At 38.2% G+C, this 22,274-nt stretch overlaps 1 protein-coding gene across 2 annotated transcripts; it reads left to right on the top strand.

Moving 5' to 3' along the window:
• The first annotated feature begins 127 nt into the window (after nucleotides 1–127).
• On the top strand, nucleotides 128–20,362 carry LOC118277943 (protein masquerade). Of its 2 annotated transcripts, none has more exons than XM_035596976.2 (14): nucleotides 128–326; nucleotides 13,612–13,758; nucleotides 14,253–14,369; nucleotides 14,793–14,986; nucleotides 15,428–15,625; nucleotides 16,085–16,212; nucleotides 16,593–16,723; nucleotides 16,990–17,181; nucleotides 17,426–17,500; nucleotides 17,760–17,931; nucleotides 18,331–18,518; nucleotides 18,857–18,946; nucleotides 19,133–19,287; nucleotides 19,874–20,362. In XM_035596976.2, the coding sequence occupies exons 1-14, from the start codon at nucleotides 230–232 to the stop codon at nucleotides 20,039–20,041; spliced, it is 2,052 nt and encodes a 683-aa protein (XP_035452869.1). In that variant the 5' UTR covers nucleotides 128–229; the 3' UTR covers nucleotides 20,042–20,362. The 2 variants fall into 2 exon arrangements, with proteins under 2 accessions (XP_035452869.1, XP_035452868.1); XM_035596975.2 differs by having other exon boundaries at nucleotides 139–326; nucleotides 16,990–17,220.
• The last annotated feature ends 1,912 nt before the right edge of the window (nucleotides 20,363–22,274 follow it).

Below are 22,274 nucleotides of genomic sequence, written 5' to 3'. Positions count from 1 at the left end.
TTGTCTCCATAAGTGCGGATAATCCTTTAATATTTATCGCTGAACATTCTCGGTCCTTCGCGACGCGCTCAAAGTGGACTGTCGAGTCTGGTGGACTTATTCAATGATGCGCTTACGCACCCAAACACGTCGGTAGTGGTGGAGGACAGTGCGCGCGCGCGCGAGTCGAGCAGTGGACGCGCCATGCGAGACAGCGCTATCTGACTGTGTCTGCCAGTGACCTGTGACCATGACAGTGGTGCGCCTCGGTGTGGCCGTGCTGGCCCTCGCCGCCCTCCTGCCTCCCTCGCGCTGCCAGGAATCCTTCGCGAGCTCCCTGCTGTCCGGTGAGACCCTCCCCTAAATAGGTCGCCCTTCTGGGTCACTGTGCTACAAGGAAAATTAAATTTGTGTTACCACTTCTAGTTCCTAGTGTTCAATGTACATGTCCGATGGTGTCCGACCGCTGCGGAACATTTTCTAATTTCCTTTGCCATTTTCTATCATACATCAAATGAAAAGTTAGTTGTGTACGAGTAGACGAACATTGTTCGGAACCAGTGTCGTCCGTTTAAATAGAGATATTATTAAAAGGTGTTAGCAACAGAGAACAGAGTAACGGTACGCGAAGTATTCAGACTTTCCAAAAATTATATGACGGACGCATGTTAATGAAAATATAAACTAACTGGTTTCGATCTAACAATTATGTTATCTGCGTATGAGTTGATTGAATTTAGCATATTGAGTGGAGACGCAGAGAAATGTGAGCTTTTAAGTAGAACTTTCAAACTATAAATAGACTCACTGTACACCGACAACGGGGTAGGCAGACAGAGTCTCGTCTCGTAAGACGTTGCACGGTCTGTACACATTGTTGTGGCTCGGAGTGGTCGCTTTCATGTCCACATCCGGGGCTCGAGCCATTAGCCACGGAAGCAGAGCATTCAACTCACAAATTAGGAAGTACTTACTTACAATCAACACGTATTGATGAACACAGCTTGAGACATGAACTGTGAATTATTTAGAAGATTTGCTGCCATCTTTAATTGATTGAAATGTTTATTATTGTGAGGAGAAACTATCGTATTTGAAATCATAAGTGTAATGTACTAATGTTACATGATAAAAGAATTTTCTTTCGTGTTTACCGTTTACGTGCTCCGTACTGTACTATGTGTCTGTAATTATCTTTATTGACAATGTAATTTCTTTAAGTGCGTGGTACATATATACGTGTCTTTAACCTGGGCGAAAAAATATTACCTACGTTATGTTAGTAGACATTACAATATTATAACAATAAGTTTGCGTCAATCGATACAAATTTAACCCAATTTAACAAATTTAACCAAGTTTTTTTGGCTTCTGATTTATTTTCCAATACTCTGATATATTTATTAGAAAAAAACTTGTCTGTATAAAGAATCTTTACATACTCGTAGATACAACAACTTATTATTTACAGTTACGTTGTTTGTATTTTTTATTTAAAACATGGCGATCGATGTCAGTTATTTGTAAAGAATGCGGGTTAGAGTATATTGATGTAAACTCGATATAATCATAATCAAGATATCGTTAGTCTGGTGGTAAGTGCAGGTCTGCGGACGGCGAGCAAGGGTAGCTCGCCGCCCGACCAGAACCAGACCGTACTTAAAGAGCTATCAGACCACCACAGATGGGGCCCAATAGGGCTGATGTCTGACACTGAGCTGCGGACTACCTAGCAGGTTTACCGGGTCTCCGGCTCGGCAAGCAGGAATAGGAACGGATGGTTTTTAGTCAGTAAGAGTCTGACTCTCTCTCTCACCTCGCTCAAGGCGAGAGAATCTAATGGATGATTTTCCCCCTCAAAAAAGGGGATACAAGTGCAAGTACCGAACACAAAATCTTGCGTTTGTTAATATTATCTGATGCAAGATCTAAGATATAAGAATGTCTGCCTAAATTATTTTTAATGACACGAACTTCGGAACTATTCTCGGTGTTTGGAAACATAATTCTTCATTAAGGATACACTATATTACATAATATAATATTTTATGTATATGCTGAATTTCACTCTTGTGTTCATTTGCATAGTTCGATGTTATAATCAAACCCTGAGTCATCTTTGATACATCAAGATGAGATAAATGGCTTAGCTGAGAAAGGTAGTGTGACAAAATAATGACATCTCTTAAAGTACTCATCAATATAATAAATACTACTTAAGTATTAACTTGCTATTGTTACGCATTGTAACAGAGTAATTGCCATATGTTCAACGCGAGGTCGGATCGTAAGCTCTCACAACACAATATTGAGATATTTTTTGCAACCTATCCATAGGTTAATCTTGGCAGTGACATCTATGCGCCTGTGACAGTAACCTTCTCTACATAAGCCATAATATCCACGCTTGATTCATTGAAATCGCAGTTTAAAAGGTTCGAGTTTATTACCAAAGTAAATCAACCCGCGTATCATGTACTCAGCGGTCACTACTATCCATGAAATGTCTAGATAGCCGCTATGTCCCAAATACATTTTAATTAAGAACGTAATTTGTATGTACTATCTGTCACATAAGTTTATCGGGTACTTATATGAAGGTGGTGAAATAGGCGTTTAGTGCAGTCTAATCTACCTAATGCATGTTATAATAATTTATTACATTGTTTTTGCCTATCCACAACACGCATCATCAGAAGTTCGCGCACCAAACTAGAGTTTAATGGTACCTGCTACATTATCTCCATTTTTTGTGCAAACGGAAACGGAAAGTGTTTCCAATTGATTGTACGGAACTGTCTTGTGTAACAGCCTTCATGTTATTTGTTTTCAGTTTGTGAATATTGTTGTTTTCAGTGGCGATGTGTTTTGATAATGTTGATAGAACCACGAATTAATTTCTGAAATTACGGTACTAGTTGCGTTTTAAATAGTGCTTTGTATTCTTTTGTCGTGTTTTTTTGAGTTGGTACACGATGTGGTATTGTCATTACATACATAGATAGTAGATAGACGCTATACTTTACACCATTTTTTGTTATCATTATATTATAATAGAGTGAAAATAGAATGTTATTCTAAATTATTGGATACAATATACAATCTCATTTCCTGCGTATTTTGGTTCGAGAAATAGCGAATAAACAACAAGAGAAAAAGGTCAACAAAACAGCTCAGCTTATCATAACAGCTAGAGGTCGCCTGTCGCCCCTGTCTCAAGCTTCGGCCGAATTTCTCAAATAAATTGCAAGAAAAATTACACTTTTTACGACCGTCTGACATTTGACACCAATTGTATGTTTAAGATGAACGATATACTTGTATGTATTTTTGTAAAATAAGACAGAAATATGAGAGTAATTTATAATTCTAGAAGACAAGCTGGGATTTGTCATTCCTAAAAGCAGGCCGAATATATTACGAATTGTTCTCTATTAAAATTGTAACATTCTTACTTTTTATGATAATTTACGAGTCACAGTGTATTGTAATATTTGTAATAGAGAGGGGAGGGGACTGGGAGGACTTATTGTCATATACCGCGCGCTAATTTCCAAAAATTCTGGACCGAATTTTAATTTTCTATACCGACAATCTTCTCTAAGATTCCATGCTTAGATTACTTGACAAACACTGATATATAGATACATATTATAAATGCGATAGTTGGTGAGATGTGTGTATGTTTGTTACTCAATCACGTCAAAACGCCTGAAAGGATCTTTTTTATATATTTAATGGGTCGACGTTTGGCCGCTATCTCGCCTGATGGTAAGTGATGATGCGGCCTACGATGGAGCACGTCTGCCCATAAGCAATGAATGGATCTGGATGAAATTTGGAACAGAGATAGATTGTGGTCTGGAATACCACAGGCTACTTTTTATCATACGTGAAAACGAGCGAAGCCACGGTCAGAATCTAGTAATATTATAAATGCGTGTATGTTAGTGACTTAATCAAGTCAAAACGGCTGAAGGAATTCAGATGATATTTGGTTCAGGGGTAGATTATAAACTAGAGAACATATAAGCTACTTTTTATCGTTCGGGTACGCAGGCGAAGCCTCAGAATCAGCCAACGCTGAGGCTAGTAAACAATAATACTTTAAAATGAGCCATGTAGTGTAGTAGTAAGCTAGTAAGTGCGAGTAAGCGGGTGTCGGGTGGTATATGGGGCGCGGGTAACGGTCGCAGCCGACGTGCGCGAGCGCCGCGCCGTTAAATATGCGCGCGCGCAGCCAGCACGCACCTTATCACTGATAGTGTTATATTAGCTGCTATTTGTTGGCTGTTTATTGGTCATAATATACTTATAATGCTGTATAATTTCTGTCAGTTGGGTTGGGTGTTGTTATCTCTTGAACTGCTGGTCTGATCTGATTGAGGCAATTTTGTATATGATCTCTTCTTTATCATTTCTTTATTACTGATAAGTTCTAGGGCTGAAGTGCATTTCGGGTTTTTATATTACCTATCTTGGGCGAGGCAACGCGGAGTGTCAGACTCTTACTGACTAAAAACCACCCCGTTCCTACTCCTGCTTTTCGAGCAGCCGCAGCCGCCCCGGTAACTCGCTAGGTATTCCGCAGGAGGTAATTACAAGAATTTGTGTGAAGAGCAGTAACTAAAAAGTTATGTAGTTGCATGTCCTAAAAGTTTGATAATACTTTAATTGCTATTTTACAATCGCATGCGAAGTAAATACAAGTTTGCAATTAATCAAACATGGACGTGTTGCATGTAATAACAACAGACAAATTTACTGTTGCATGCATACGAGTATAGTGAAACTTTCAGAACGTAGATCTAACTCTAAAATAGTTACTTGCGGCTGCACTGGCATGGTCAAAGGTACTACGTACAGTATGGAGTTCACTCATAAGACTTTAATGAACAAGTAGTATTCGTCCATAGAAAAAAGCCTGAATTTGAAAAATGTACATTTTCAAACATAATAAATAATTAAATTAGTAAAGTATTAAGTTCTGTTTGAACAGCTCCATGTTCCTTGATCACAGAAGAGCTGTAATGTTGTAGATTGTCTAGGAATGTTAGGGACATGCGGCGCGGCAGGTTATAATGCCGTATTTGCGAAGAGTGTTCAATTTAATGATTAGTGCTCAAACGTTTTCCGTGTGAGAAGAGGCTTTTGGTCAGCAGTGGCCACTTAAAGGCTGGTGATGTGATGTATTACAAAAACAATATCACATACCACTCTCACATAGTACATCCACTATAATCATTATAAACTGCGTTGGTTACAGTTTCAGAAATGCAATTACAATGTACGTTACAATGTTACTAGGTTTATCGCATTCTTGCGCTACTTACGTGTGAACTCTACTCTCGTACAAAAGACATCAACGCGCTGCTCGAGTTATACCCGATGATAATTAGCTGGTATCGTTAAAAAATTCTTGATAAAAGTTATTATTGTTGGTTAAAACAAATGGTTTTGGTATTTTTGCTTGACCATTTTCTACTATATTACTCATCATTTGTATTTTTAACTTATTTATGTAGTAAATAAAATGCCCGAACGCTTAAATACTACTTATTTTTTTATTTATTAAGTCCTGTTTTAGTAGGCATCAAAACACATTACATAATTCTAAGAAACAACTACTAATCTCAAAAAAATGAGAACCAAACTAGTTCGCTCAATTCTTCTTAATTTCCCTCAAAAATCCGCGACAAATCAGACAACAATCTAGAACGGATTCCGCGAAAAAACCGCAGCAACATTAGTCACACGAAACATCCGCAAACAACCAATTTCAGGAACCGAGAACCAACCGTCAACCATTTCGTAACCACGGCGTTATACAGAAAGAAAAAAGAAAGCCTCTCTCGTGAGTCAGGTGCTCGTAAGTCAGACTGTCAAGCAAGGAGTTCGATTCCCGCGTCGGGCAGAACATTGTTGAAGTGCAATTAATTAAAAAAATCTTTTCTTCTTTCATTTCTTCTTTAAACGCGGATTAGCAATTTGAAAGAGAGTGTCAGACTCTTTTTGACTAAAAACCACGCCGTACCTACTCCTTCTTGGGTCTGGGTAGCTATATATTTTATACTAGCTTTTGCCCGCGACTTCGTTCGCGTGGAATAGTGACTTCCGGCAAATTTTTGGTTTTAACCACATAGTTCCCGATCTCGCGGGATCTCTTCAAAAATGAGATGTGGAAGATATTCCAGGGAACTCTTCAAAAATCAACATAATGAGCTCTGCGTTTGAATTTAATAGATGTATACTCACTTAGGGCATTGAAAAAATAGTTTAAAAACGGACTTAAACTAACTTAAAACTAAAGAAAGCTACGAATTACGAATTTATAACAATTAAAAAAGAAACTATATTACAACCTATCCTCTATGCTATAATAACCAAGCTTAAACTAAATAATTTAAAAGAAACGACTTAAATCTAATCTAATTAAAAAAAAAACTTACAATTTTATTAAAAAAACTAACTACAGTAACTACTAATAATCGATATCAAACTAAACCTACGTTAAATAGTTTAACCAAAAAACCAGGAAAACCCAACAAACGATCTAAACTTATTAATTGACAAATACAACGAAACCAATTTAGAATATACGAAACAGCAGGACCACTACAGACAAATAATCATACGACTGATAATACACTTTTTCTACGATAGTACCGAAGCGCTCGGCCGATACCCAACCAAATGAATGTAACGAAACCATAGCGCGATCTATTTCGATCCCAACGCCATCTATCGAGGATAAAGACAACTTGGATTATTTATTTATACTCCGTTCGGGCATTTTCTTTGTACTAAAAGTTTAATTATATTGATATTATTTTTTTCATACCTTGTTACTATTTATTTAATTTTTTTCGATGAATTAAAACAATAACATGAACCGAAGTGTGTAACGATCGACATAGAATTATCTATACTCCGTTAGAGCATTTTCTTTGTACTAAATGTTTTATTATATTGATATTATTTTTTTCATACCTTTTTACTATTTATTTACTTTTTTTCGATAAATTAAAACAATAACATGAACCGAAGTCGTATAACGATCGAGAATTATTTATAAATAATTTATTTCTTATTTTTATTTTTTGATTTTTGAAATAAAAATATATCTATGTCCTTTCTAAGGTTCTAAACTATATCTGTACCAAATTTCAACCAAATCCGTCAAATAGTTGCGGAGATTAATGGTATAAGCATAGAATGTTCGACGTGATTCTTTAATTTGACATAACTTTTTTATTTATGAACCGATTGACATGAAACAAACACTAAATGTAAATTTAAGCATCCCACAATATATTCGTGAAAACCGCATCCAACTCGGATCAGCCGTTTCTGAGATTAGCGCGCACAGACGAACAGACAAACAGACAAACAGACAAACAGACAAACAGACAAACAGACAAAAAAAAAGTTAATTACATTTTTGGGTTCGACATCGACATAACAATAACCCCTGCTATTTTTTTTATTTTTATTTTCAATGTACAGACAGCACTTTTCTACGATTTTATTATATGTATAGATTTGGCATTTTGATTTTGAGAACATCATGATCAAACCTGGGCTTATATTTTTTAATTATAAGTTTGTATTCGCCAGTCCGCCTTTAGTAAGCAAGGTGATTAATGCTCAAACCTTTTCCGTGTGGGAAGAGGCTTTTGCTCCGCACTAGTATGTTGATGTGATGTGCATCTCCACCTACCGTTTCCTTGTAAAGTAACATAAAAGTAAAGGAAAAGAAAGCCTCCTCGATCTCTGGTTAATGAATCGGCGTACGTTTGACATGTCTGTATATGTTACTGTATATATATATATATGTGTGTATGAATATATATGTCGGCGTATGATTCACAAGCTTCCGTCACCGTGACATTTCACTTCGTTATAAATACATTCAGTCGCTTGTAGCATAGATATATTATATATTATACGGTTAGTCATATTGTAATAGCTAGTAAACATATCATTAAAACTAAATAAGAGATTTCTATTTATGTCAACGCACAGCCTCGTTCGACTTCCGAACCATAAATTCCGGAACGGGTTCGATTCCCGCACGGAGCAACTCTTTGTGTGATCCACAAAAATGTTGTTTTGGGTCTGGGTGTCATGTATATATGAACTTGTATGTTTGTAAACGCACCCACGACACATGAGAAAATCATAGTGTGAGGCAACGTTTTTTTAAAAAAAACCTTTGTGTGCAGGACACTATATATTTTCTATTGTATCTTAAACACCGGTAATTAAGCGATTAAACTGAAATCTTCAGCTCCAAACAACACAACCACCTGAAACTATTACGTGAACACCTTTCAGTCCCTCGTGTACAAAACATCGGCTGCTGACCATTGATAAAAACGGAGCCTCGATTGAGAAGATATTATTCAACCTCTATCACATTCAATGTCGCGTAATCTTGCACTTCTTGACCGTGTAGGGGGGTGTTGGGGGGGAGTGAGAGAAAGTCCTGCAGACGCGACGACGCCGGACTGCGGTGGGCTTCGGTCCCACGATCGATTACCAGTCCACGACATTGCAATCTCGTTTTTTTGTTGTACGTTTAATTATTATGGTCTTGTTAAGGTTTAAGGTTTCGGTAATTTGGATTCGTTGTTTTGGAGCTTGGATATATTATATGCAACCATTGAGATGATTTAACTTATTACTTCAAGTTATTGTTTTTGATAGATCTTCTATATTGTCTTTACCTGTCTTTAAATAATTACTAAACGTTTTTATATGTGGGTTTCAGCTGAGGATAGAGGTAATCTATAATTCGTGAAATTTCAGACACCGCAGATATAATAGCGATAGTGAAACCAAGTGTACATTTAAACTCAAATTGGCTAACGAGATGAACGACATAACGAACGAATTGGATAAACATTATCTTGTTACCATGATACATAAATAATTGTCAACAATTCATTCAATAATTGCTGTATTTACTAGTTTATCACTAACCCTGTTATTATTTCGACTCGCACAACTACTTATTATTTCGCGTAGCTCTGAAACTCGGGTGAAAACATGCGTGCCGCTCGCTGAAAGTGAATTAATATGTAAAACAGCCTCCGAGAGGCTACAGAATGTATTGTGCTACTATTTACACAATCACTGTTAAACTGAGTTTCATTTAAAATGCCGGAACGTTCTAGCGTGTTGTACGTACGTTTTCATTCCTTTGAGACACTTTTACAATTCAAATATTTTTGTAAACTTTATTAGTTTACAATTGACATACCAAATTCAATTTGTAAACATTCACAACGCGTTGATGTCTTTTGTTCGCGAGTTTTGTGTGATCGTGTAGACAATTTTTATTTGTTTTAAATTAATTAAATTTCTTGTGACAAGGCTGTAAATCGTCAAATTGCGAGTAGTCGTCACATGGAGTCAGAGCGCAGTTGTATCATAGCTGTGGCTGCGACTTTCGCGCGGTCATCGACCCCTTAGAAAGCACCTCGCTTGCTGATCTATTGATTATTAAATAGTTATCGGCTGCGGCTGTTTGTTTGTCTATACTCTTTCAGTAAATAGATAAAGGATTAAATTACTGATACATGGGCAAAAAATCATAAAACACATGTAAAAGAAAATAATGACTCTTTTGTTGTAAATACGAACCTACAGCCTGCATACTTAATCATCAAGTTTTTTGGAAATTGATGTTATCTAAACCAAGCATTTCGAGAAGAAGAGCTTAAAATTTGGGCAATAAAATATATATAATATCGTTATCGAATCGTTACATCTAAATTATAAAACGTGTTCATCATAATAAATGTGAATAAGCAGATCCGTATAAGGAAGCATTTCATCGAAATATAATCGAAGAAACTTGCGAAATGCAGGTCATTTCCTACCGGGTAATCTGTTGGTCATTAGTGGTGGGTGGCCAGATGATTTGTAGGTCCGGATTAGTCATTGGCGGAGGCCTGTTTAGCAGTAGATATGATGATGATGACGATAATGAATCCATATCACATCTTCGACAATACCCCTCGACCTTTTTTATAGAGGGAAAAATCATCCAATGCCTTCTACCGCATTGGACGAGGTGACGGAGTGTCAAACTCTTACTGACTGAAAACCTAAAAACTCCTCCTGCTTTTTAGGTATTTTTTAAATACTTCTTTCATTTTCAATACTTACTACTTATTGATTTAATTCAATTTAAAGATTTGACTTTGACATTCAAGTTTAGTTTAATTAAAGAAAAATTTTGTGTATAAGAATTCACTGACTTTCTCAGATTTACTCTGCCAAGTCCACTAGGACAAAAACGTGATAATAATTAAACGTTTGCAAACTGTATCAGCGCAGTGTACGGTGAACACGATCGATGCCAAATGTCAGTGGCCTTAGCGTCCTAACACGGAACGAGGCGAAATCACAAACATATGCTAACTTATACCTTATTTGGAAAATATAGAATTCCACATTTATGTATATTATTGTTATTATAATGTTAGGTAAACGACCTTTACTGTTATATATTGATTTACATTAGTAAATTGTTAATTTACCAAATATTATTTTTTATGGTATAAGCCGGTAAACGAGCAGGTCAGATGATGGTAATCAATCGGCGCCGTCCATGGACACCCAAAACACCAAAGCTGTCACAAGTGCGTTTCCAGCCTTTTGGGGGTTAGGAATTTAATTTAGTTTTAGGATATTGGGGAATCGGAGATTAAGAAGGGGGATAATTGGGCTTTTAGTAACCTCCCGTCACACAACGCAAGCGTTGTTTTACGTCAGTTTTCTGTGAGGCCGGGTATCACTCCGGTCGAGCCGGCCCATTCGTGCCGAAGAATTACTCTGCCACATTTAGGACTTATACATACAAAAACATTTTTTTTTATTATTATTTAACTGACGGACAATACTTCTGGGGAGAATATTTTTTTGTATAATTGAGTAATGCAAGTGATGTTAATTTAGTAAAACCAAAAAAATCTGAAATGTCTTATCCTTTAAACGCGTCTTTACCAATATAACTATGAAATGCTCCTACTCACCGTAGTAACAAATATTTTCAAAGCCAAGCCATGACATGAGATGACGAGGCGAGACGAGAAATGTCTCACATAGCTTATGAATGCCTCACCTGACTACACCTGCGTGTCACATACGTCACTCTGTAGATGTACAGGGCGTGTCGAAATGAACACAATACCTTATGTGGTACAGGTACAATCTTAGTTCTGACTTCTTAACAGTTCTGAAATTAAAGATGTTGATTCTGGGATTCTCTATTAATGGGTAATTTAGAATATGTTATGGTTGTTTAACTGACAGACAAATATTGTATTTATCTCTTACGATTAGACAGACAGGCTAGATAATTGATAATCATCTTCAAAACTTCAAGAAAAGAGCATATTCCTTTTTAAATAGCCGACAACGCACCTGTGATTCTTCTGGTGTTGCGGGTGTCCATGGGCGGCGCTGATAGCTTACCATCAGGTGACCCGTCTGCTCGTTTACCCAAAGTTTCACAATTAGAACAAGAGCCTGTTTTGGCTTTCCATCAATCATCAAAATACGATTGTGTCTATAATATCTATAGTCTATAATCATTGGCATGGCGTGATAAAGATAAAAATTTTGATTAAATATGCCAATGTATTATTGTATCTCCTCATCTATCCAGCCAGCTAAGAACATTGACATGTTCCTTCTTTTCAAGCCTTGCCCTTCCAGCGCATGCGCAGCGTCGGGCGTCCAGTGACATGCGCGCACGCATGTACTTTCGTTTTCGGCGCTTGCGGTCGATTTCACCGGCCGCCGCGCATTAGGTCATCAGGTAACGGTTGTAGCAAGAGGCGTAACTCATGAGTGACAGAGACAGACTGATAACGAGACAAACTTCTTAACGTTTGGTCTTTACCGACTTCGAGATAATGTGCTGTGTAAATTACAACCAGATTTGAGCAGATTACAGCTTGTAAAATACTACTGAAAGTTACAATATTTATGTGTAAAAATAGTAAAACTTCACCGGTCTATATTGGATTAGCTATTAATTTGAAATTGTGTCGGTTTCTTGAAAGCTGCTATTTAAATAACTGCCAATTAGTTACAAACCTGTCTAGAGAATTATTTTTAGACCCATTCAATCAAATTGAATGTCAAATTAATACTCCAGATTCGATCTTGATTTATAGAGTCTAATTTGGAAACGACTACAAATAACTATTAGTCGATATTATGTCTTGAAAAAAAAGCCGACGAATTGAGAACCTCCTTTTTTCAAAGTCGGTTAACAATTAATAAATTACTCGTCTGTGTATCGCTCCCGCTCATCAAAGAGGTCGCTGTTTTCCTTTCATTTGGCTCCGACTAATTCTGTGTCAGTGGCGTGAGGTCGCGGTGGGAGGACGGGGAGGGAGGGAGGGACGATCACCCATCCATCGGGCAGGAGGAACTAACGGCACTCCGCTGTAGAGCACCATGGGATCCATGGAATGTGGCCGCGCCAGTTATGAGAGGAGATGTTACGAGATACACGATTACATTCTTATTGTTGTTGATTGATGGATTGATAAATAATATACTTATTTATGGTCGAATTTTAAACTTTAAAGTATGAAGTGCTTCGTTTAATTTTGTTAGAGGTTGATAATCCTGAAATGTTATGTGTTCTAAATACCTAAAATCGCGTTTTCTTTCATAATAATTTGTTTGTGATAAATACGTAATTAGAATTTATTGATCTTTTATATGAGTGTAATGAATTGTTCTTGATCAAACAGTCCTGTTTAAACACAATATATAATAATAATTAGGACAATGTCTAGATTTCCAAATATAAATCAATGGGCATTCGCACTAGATAAATCAAGATGAACAATTCAGAAATACAGAGGCTGCATGTAAACAACAAAGTAGTGTAGTACAGCATAGCTGAACATCGCACCACAGCATTCACAGCACACATTGGCGAGTCGCCGGCATGCGCGTGCGTAGAATGGGAACGATACTAACGGCGCCAGCCATTTTTGTAGATGGCGGCAAAATACCGGGAAATTAGGCTCGACCCTAATTAAGGACGATAGCCTAGATTGATTTAGAATTAGAATTCTAAACAAGAAAAGAGAAAATGGAATGAAAATCCGCTGTGATATGAGTCCTAGAGATTTTTTATGACAGTTTCAATGATGACTTATTATAAAACATGTCAGTTTTAACAGTCTTTAGTTATTAAACTCCTAAATACACTAGAATGACCTTGCCCTCGTGACATATTTTAAATGATGCCTTGTACTTATTATTCTATGCCTTTACTTGGTAATGCGTTATCGCTGATTAGGTACTTACTTCCGAAAATGAGTTTTAGTTAATTACATTTTTTTTTCTAAAATCGTTAACAGTTAAACAGATATTATAAATACAAAACTCCATATACTTTTTACCGTTCAAGATCAGCTTTATTAAACCATATTATTCAACTTCTCGCCTTTAATTCCCAAGGGATAGGCAGAAGTTAGGGCACGTAATGCCGCTATACAATGTACACCCACTTTTCACTATTTAGAGGCAGTCATCTTAGCTTTATTACACCATATTCCTAACTAACTGTGACCATATGTCTTCCTCGTCCAGGTCTGCTAGACACGCTGGACACGCAGATGGAGGCGAAGAACTGCCCGGGCACGTGCATGCACGCGCTGGCCGCGCTGCTGTGCAACGACGTGCTGGAGGAGGTCGAGTGTCCCAGCCCTTCCATGAAGTGCTGTGCTGACGAGAAAAGTAAGTTACCTGCTACCTATTGATTATGTAGAAATACTTCGCGGATTTATACTGTTAGTGTTAAGTACTATCTAGATCTACACTAAAAAATAGTTCTCATGAAAACATGGAGACTGACAAAATAGCATTTAGTATTATTAAATTATGGATGCTATGGATGATTTCCCTACTATCGATACATCGCATACTCGAGCTGCACATCTTCCTTGTGCAGTTACTTTGCGGCGGCACATAATCATACAGTAGAAACAGTCACATAGTTTCACAGCTTAACCATAACACCTTAGTACATAGCACTTCTATGGTGGAAAAGCACCGTTACACATTTTTAAGTTACGTGTAATCACTTAAGTCTTTCACTACCGTACTAATAGAAAACTGTTGAAGGCAAATCCTCCGCTAACGTTGGTCACCGGTGACCACCACGGCGTTCAATGTGTTAATCCTTTATCCGATTAGCCGTAGTTTGTAACCATGATGTGTGAACGTTCCAGGCAACGAGACTCTGCCGACGACGCAGCGGCCGCGGCCGACGCGACACACGACGGTGTCGGACGACGACTACGACGAGCCCACCACGCAGCCGCCGCAAGACAAATACAAAAACAGTGGTAATTATTAGGTACACCCTATTACCTATTAGGATTAGACCATACTTTATTACCATGATCCAAACTTGAGAGAATCAACAACCGAAAATAAAGTACATTATCTTCTTAAAAATATTTTGATATACGTTCCTCGTGAAAGGCTATAAAATGTTAATCTGTTGTAAATTAATACTATCGAGTCTATTATGGTGTGGAATGATAAAAAAACCATCAACCATCTTAGATGACCACTAACCAACATAGAAATCCTTATCCAAGTGGAGTAAAGACTTCAAAGTGTCCAATGCGGAGTACCGAAACCGAATAAAATTGCAATCAATAACTCAGTGAGTTTTTGAGTTTACTACATACACACAGATCCTTTTTCTACAATATACAAGTATCTCATAGCCTCCTTACATAATGTTCTGTCGTCGTTTCCAGGTAACATCGCCTGCCCAGGAGTATGTGTGGAAGCTCGCCTGTCCCAGTACTGCGAGGCGTACCTCAATTCCCCTGACCTGTGCGTCAAGGGGCGGCTGTGCTGCGTCTCCAAGGACAACTACGGAGACCGCCCGCCTCCCGACCTCGTCGTACCCAATGAGAAGAAGTATTCTACCAAGAGACCTACTACTGCGGTACATATTACTTTAAAACTTGGCGATTTTGGGGTCTGACATACTGGCCATGTATAAGTTTAAGAGTGGCAGAATTTCGTTTCATTTGTGAATAGTGTCTTAAACGTAATTAGAAACATTCCCAACACTAAAATCTACTTACCTGCAGGTACCTAATATTATTCCACAAATAGCACCTTTGAAAAATACCTATAGGTGCCGTAAGTTGAAAATCTCAGGTAACATTTATGTGGAATACCTCTAAACGTTGGGTAGACTATGCATGATTGCTAAATTATTTCTTGTTAGTCATCTCGGTAACTCTGATTGTTTTCAATTAGGATAGAACTAATCCGATTTTATTACATCTCAATTAAAGTATTACATGAGAACACCTTGTTACATTACCTAGTGATACTCATTCAATCAAAAAAATCTAACAACCCCCCCTACCATCCGCAGCTCACAACAACCCCAGCTCCGAAGCAGCGACCGGGCCACAAGTGTCGCGGGGACTGCATCTCCGGGCTGTTCTCGCTGCTGTGCGACAACGTGGACGAGGACGCCGTGTGTCCCGGCGAGGGCGTCTGCTGCATCACCGAGAACAAGGCGGTCGAGACCACCACCAGGCGACCCACCACGCCGAGACCTACCACGCCGGTAAGTATTTTGTGAATTTAATGAGTAGGTACGGTTTTTAATTCTATCTGGTACTGTCTATGTAGTTTCTTGAATTAATTTTAAGTCAAAGATATCTGATTTTCCATGATTGTCTTCCAACACAGATTTGGCAGATCAAAAAATTTTCAGATTCCAGATTTTTTCTAGGCTAATGTCTAACTCTAACGAATTCCACCTCGTCTGCCGAGAGGGGAGATTATGACAAACTCCTCTCATGTAGAGGAGGGCCAAGGTCCAGAAGTGAATAATTAGGTTGTCAGGGGCCGTTGATGACACGTCTAACCTTGTACTTTGTTTAAGAGCAGCCCCCCACTGCTCTTCATCCATTAAATACTCCCGCTTTAAGCAAGGCAAAAGGAACTACCAGACTCTTACTGGCTAAAAATCACCCCGTTTCTAACTTAACCTTGTACTAAAGGACACATGGTTTCCTTCCAGCCTCCTCTCCCACGGTGCCCCGGCCACTGCATGCACAACATCATGGCCGCCTTCTGCAACCCGCCGGCGGTGATCCTGCAGCGCACCGAGTGCAACGCCGAGGGCTGGGTGTGCTGTGACAACACCAGGTAAACACCTACTGATATTAGTTCCACAAGTCAAGGAGCTCGTATTCAGTGAATAATCATAGAAGTTTCCATTGCCATTCAACGTGGCAATGCTGCTAATCTTTTCGGACAATTTCTTCGATATAGTCAGTTTTTATTAAATTTTTCTCTTTTTTTATTATAGAAACAGAAGACTGATATTGTGCTGATATTTTTGCTCAACTGATATATTAGCTTAGTCAACCAAACGAAGTTGTACTGATCGTGGTAACAAATAATTTGTAGTTTGCAATAGCTTTTTCTGAAAAGAAAATTTATGGTAGATTGAACATAGGACTCTACAGCAACAAAGTCACCTTTACAAACACTTTCCTCCTCTAACTCCATGCGCTGTTCCCCAGAGTGCCACCACGTACGACGCGGCGTCCCACCACGACTACCACGACCACCACCACGACCCCGGCGCCGGCGGACCCTCGGCCCGACTGTCCTGGCTCCTGCATCGTCTCGCTGCTCTCCTTCACTTGTTTCCGTGAGTATTGCTTTGACGGTTCTAGCACATTTTTACAAAGGATAGAAAAGGTATTGTATTCCAAGCTGTCTTGTTGTTAAAAAATCTCTTGTGGAGTAAGGATTATTGTTTGCGAATACAATATTTATTTTGAGGATAAGATAAAAAAAATAAAAGAGAGCAGTATGTTTACGACGACGGTTAGTTGCCTATCGAATCTAGCATTAGGTAATGGCCAGTTTGTCAACACGGACTTTTAGTAAAAGATGTATTTATCATTTTTACAGGAAACGCAGAAATGACAGACGTATTCAAATGCAAGAAAGCAGGCACTCAGTGCTGCGCTCCCAAGTCCAAGGTGCAAGAAGTGGTGGGAGGTCGGCCGGCCAATGAGACCGCGCCGCTGCCGCTGCCGCAACCAGCCACCAATTACCAGCACTACACCACGGCACTTGCGCACACGCATACCACGCCTATTGGTGATTCTCAAAATAACGTTCTAATTAGCCAAATTGAACGTAGGTATTATTACTATTGGTGATAGGCGGGGCAAAATTGCTACTAATCAAAATTATATTATATCGCATGATTGGCTCTACTGATGGGTTTCAAATGGATTGGTATATTTTGAGTGTTCATTTTCATAATTTGTCAATTACTAACTTTTTGTTAAGAACTGTTTATGGAGAGTCCTGGTTATATTCCGACTTGTTTACATTACAGCGCCGTACGAACCGAGCTACGGTACCACGTTGTCGTCTACGGAGAAGTACAACAAATATGTGTGCGGAGTTAAAGGTAATTAACTTCAAAAATTTGTGCAAAAATTGCACATATCCTTTCGTCAGTTTACATATTATTATTTTAATGGCAACCGAGTCTCCACTTTCGATCCTGATATATGATATATCTGATCCTAAAATGTGAAAGGAACACACGACGACTCCGCAGATTTTTGTGCAACCTAAATAGACCTCTATCAAGTACAAATCATTCCCACGCACTTTTAAAATAACCAATCCAGAATTAAAGACTTCCATTTCCTTGACCCTTCCAGGCACTACAGCCAGATCAGGCAGACGCGCCGGCCGCGTGATGGGCGGCGAGGACGGCGAGCGCGGCGAGTGGTGCTGGCAGGTGGCGCTCATCAACTCGCTCAACCAGTACCTGTGTGGGGCCGCGCTCATCGGCACGCAGTGGGTGCTCACCGCCGCTCATTGTGTTACCAAGTTAGTATTGGTAACTTAGGTTGAATAATTGAATACCAAAAGGAAAAGTTAAGTGTTCCGGGGCTGTGGACATCGTAACAGGTTACTGGGGCTCCGGTTCAAAGCAGTAGAAGGAACGGGTGGTATTTAGTCAGTAAGAGTGTCACTCCTTTTCGCCACGCCCAAGGCGGGAGTTGTCATTGGTTGTTTTTCCCCATCAAAAAAAGTATTATATACATAGTTTTGATATTATTTGTGATACGTGCAAAGAAAATCCACTCGTCGGTTTATTTGATTCAACATCTGGGTACATTTACGAAATCGATAAAAATAACGTAATAACAAAACAATAATGTAACTATAGAAGGAAATAAAGAAATGAAAAGACAAAAGTAACTAACACTTCTTCCCCACTTCCAGCATCGTTCGTTCTGGCGACGCGATCTACGTGCGCGTCGGAGACCACGACCTGACGCGGAAGTACGGGTCTCCTGGCGCGCAGACCCTCAGGGTGGCCACCACGTACATCCACCACAACCACAACAGCCAGACCCTGGACAACGACATCGCGCTGCTCAAGCTGCACGGCAAAGCTGAACTTAAAGAAGGTCAGTACGTCGAGAATGTGTTATTTATTTATTTTTAGCCATAGTCGTCCCACTACAGGATAAAGGCTTCTTTACCCTTCCTCCACTCCTCTCTGTGTAGAGCTTTCTACGGCCAATCCTTATCGTATGTGTCAAGTCCGTCCCAATTAATATTCGTGAGAATGTGTTTCTAGATAAAATATTTTTTATTAAAAAGTGTTATACAGTTTAGTTAAGCTTCAATTTTTTATTTCAAACTTTTAAAATTGTACGAAGTGTCCTGTTTATTGAGAAATAATATTATTTACGTGACATATGTTTGGATGGTTTCGGTAATATTATTTCTTTTTATCAACCAGGAGTTTGCTTGGTATGTCTGCCGGCGCGAGGAGTGAGCCACGCAGCAGGCAAGCGGTGCACTGTCACTGGATATGGTTACATGGGTGAAAGTAAGTTTACTTTACCGTTTTCTATAGAAAAAAAATCTAGTTAAAAGGCTGGCAATGCACTTGTAACTCCTATGGTGTTGCGAGGCAATCCTTTTGGCACCATAAACAACAAAAACCGCTCTTAACTTAACATAATAAAGTTTTATTTTCAAAGACCTCAAATAACTTTATTCTTCCCTCTTGCAGCGGGTCCAATACCGCTCCGCGTGCGTGAGGCCGAGCTCCCGATAGTGAGTGACGCGGAGTGCATTCGCAAAGTGAACGCGGTCACGGAGAAGATCTTCATTCTGCCCGCCAGCTCATTTTGTGCGGGCGGAGAACCCGGCAACGATGCCTGCCAGGTTAGTATGCAATAGAGAAACACTATAGTGTCTACATTTCTGTGATGTTTAGTTCCAAATATGCTAATTTAGTCCCTCAAAAGTTACCATAAAAAATATGTAGGTACAGTGGTATTGCGTGCCTGCCTGCCTGCCTCTGCCTACCCATTCGGGGATAACAGGTGTGACGATACCATTTTTAAAGTCAAAGTCAAAATTATTTATTTCAATTAGACCAGGAAGGCACTTTTGAACGTCAAAGCAAATATAATAATATTAATAACGTCAGTCTGTCAGTCAGTCCTCTAGTGAAGCTATTTGCTCGTTCCAAAGTGTAGATTCCTATGGAGAAGAACGAGCAAGAAACTCCATAGGTTATACTCCATTGGCTTTTCGTATTTTTATTAGATTACGTTGTTGTCGTCAGCGCTGTAAAATGTTTTAAAAAGGCATAAGATCTTCAGGATGTCACTTTCGTTGCCCTTTTCTATTAGGTCCAAAACGAGATACAGTTTCTTGGATAGGGTCAGATCCTCAATCAGTAAATACACAAAAACGCAAAGCTCCTTCCAATCCAATCTGATCATCAAATCTTAACTATTTCCAGGGTGACGGCGGAGGCCCCTTAGTTTGCCAAGACGATGGTTTCTATGAACTCGTGGGGCTGGTGTCATGGGGCTTCGGATGCGGGAGACAGGACGTGCCAGGTGTCTACGTGAAAGTGTCTTCCTTCATCGGCTGGATCAACCAAATCATCTCCGTCAACAACCTATAGTACACCACTGGACAATCCTAGGTTTTCTAAATTGAGGTCCTAAAATTATGATTTTGGTTTTCTATTGCCAAAACTAATGATTGAAGGCCTTTTTATAAACAATTAAGTTCGATGGATCGTCACCGTTATTGCGTACGCGCATGGTGTTCAGTCGAAGTGAGTTTTACGTGTAAACTCACTTGATAATGTTGGTAAAAATTAGGGGAATGTTTTAATGAATTTTGGCGGCTAAGTCATATGGTTTTATTCAAAGCATTTTATAGTTTCGTCACATGTTTAAAAAGGCCACATAAAAATATGTGAGCGTCTATTATCATACTACTAAAAAGACAATGAGTCTATTGCATTTTAAATATTTTCAAAAAATCAGCACTTATATTGTGAAAATCAATAGATGAACAATTATTTTTATCTTTTAGAAGCATTTCATAGAATTAGAACGTAACTATAGTAAAATGACTGTATATCTGCATTTAAAATAATATGTATTATTAAATTATAATTACTATTTCTGCACATAGCTCGATGCCTATCGACTATGTTGCAATGTAAATATTTAAACACTTTCTTAGTTCGTAAGTTATTTATTTATTTTTAGTTTTTATGTTAAATATTTATTTTTTTACCCACCCATCTTTCAGTCAAGGTAAATTCGAATTTATTTTCCAAATTTGCACTGTCTTTTTTAATAAGTTGACATGCTTTTAAGGCTTTCTATTTTAAACACAGTTAGTTGAAAAAGTAAATTTAGGGATTTTAGAAATATAATCCTAGAGACATAAGGAACTTTAGCTTTTGATAATTGAAACTGAATTGTATGCTGGTTCGCTAAAGTATAATTTTCAACTTACTTGTTTACCAAAATATATTTAAAATATGACATAATAATAACTACTGGCACTAGAAAATACTGAGCCCTAATTCTTTTTGTGCAATGGAATTCAAATAGGAAGCCTTACAAAAATACATGAAGAATATCACTCCAGTACGTAATAATAATTTATTTTAGTAATTAAACAGTTAATATTAGTTTTAGTACGAAAAACCAAACAATAACTATTATATTTTATACTATACATACATACCTACACAACTTAGTATTTTTAGATATTTATACATTTACTCAAATGGCTCTCGCTTTGCAAAATTGAATCTTAATTTTGATGAAGCAAAGGCTATATTTAATTGTATTGTTTGTACCAAAATATTCCAGGTTTTTATAGTATATAAGTAATTTCATGGGAACTGACAGCTTATTTATTATTTTGTATACAAAGGCTATGCTATTTAAATACATAAAAACGTGTGTTTTTCGTAAAATGTCCAGCCATAATTGTCGGATTATAGATTAAACTATTTATTTTTAGTTTTATCTTTGATGACACCAGCTTATTATACTTTATTTCAACACATCAATGCAATATTTTGTTTCGTTATAAGATTTAAGTTATTAAATGTCCCTATAAAGTCAATTACACATAATAATAGTGTGCTATATGAGTAATAGAGATTACGTGTAAATCTTCTTCGGTTTTTGTTAAAATTCTGGTGAAATCAGCTCTTCACGAGGTTGTAAATACCTCACAGGCACATTTAACCGCCCACCTTGATTTTCTTGATTTTCTCATACACTACTTAAATCTGGGTAAGTTTGATATTTTTTTTAAAAACTAGACATATTATGTTAATTAAATACTGTGAAGTAATGTTAAAACTCGCATTTATTCATCACTTAAATTTAAAAAAAGCATTTTTAGAGATTTCTGTAGAAAACTCTTGTTTTACAATATTTGTTATTTTTCAGTTTCTGGGCTCATTTATTGGTTTTTAGTACTGGATGTTATCTCTTCTGGCTCTAATGACTTCTTGCAGTCGGTTTGGAACGCCATCAATGACATCTTGGATGTCTGATTGAGGGATGTTGTGCCACTCCTCAACTGCAGCAATCTTGAGCTCCCCAATCGTCGTTGGTGCGGCAAATCTTGCTCGAACACATCTTTTAAGGTTATCCCAGATGTGTTCAATTGGATTGAGCCCAGGACTGCGTGCTGGCCACGGTAATATTCGTATACCGACCTCGTCCAGGTACTGGGTCACTGTTCTAGCGCCATAACTTCGTGCATTAACGTGCATTAATTGAAAATTTTCACGAATAAATGGTGCAAATGTCACGACATAGTCTTGAAGACCCTCTTCCTGATCCCTGTGTGCAATAACACTACCCCTATCAAAC

This window comes from Spodoptera frugiperda, chromosome 18 (assembly GCF_023101765.2).
Source record: "Spodoptera frugiperda isolate SF20-4 chromosome 18, AGI-APGP_CSIRO_Sfru_2.0, whole genome shotgun sequence".
Lineage (NCBI taxonomy): Eukaryota > Metazoa > Arthropoda > Insecta > Lepidoptera > Noctuidae > Spodoptera > Spodoptera frugiperda.
This window is presented reverse-complemented; position numbering and strand designations above follow the sequence as displayed.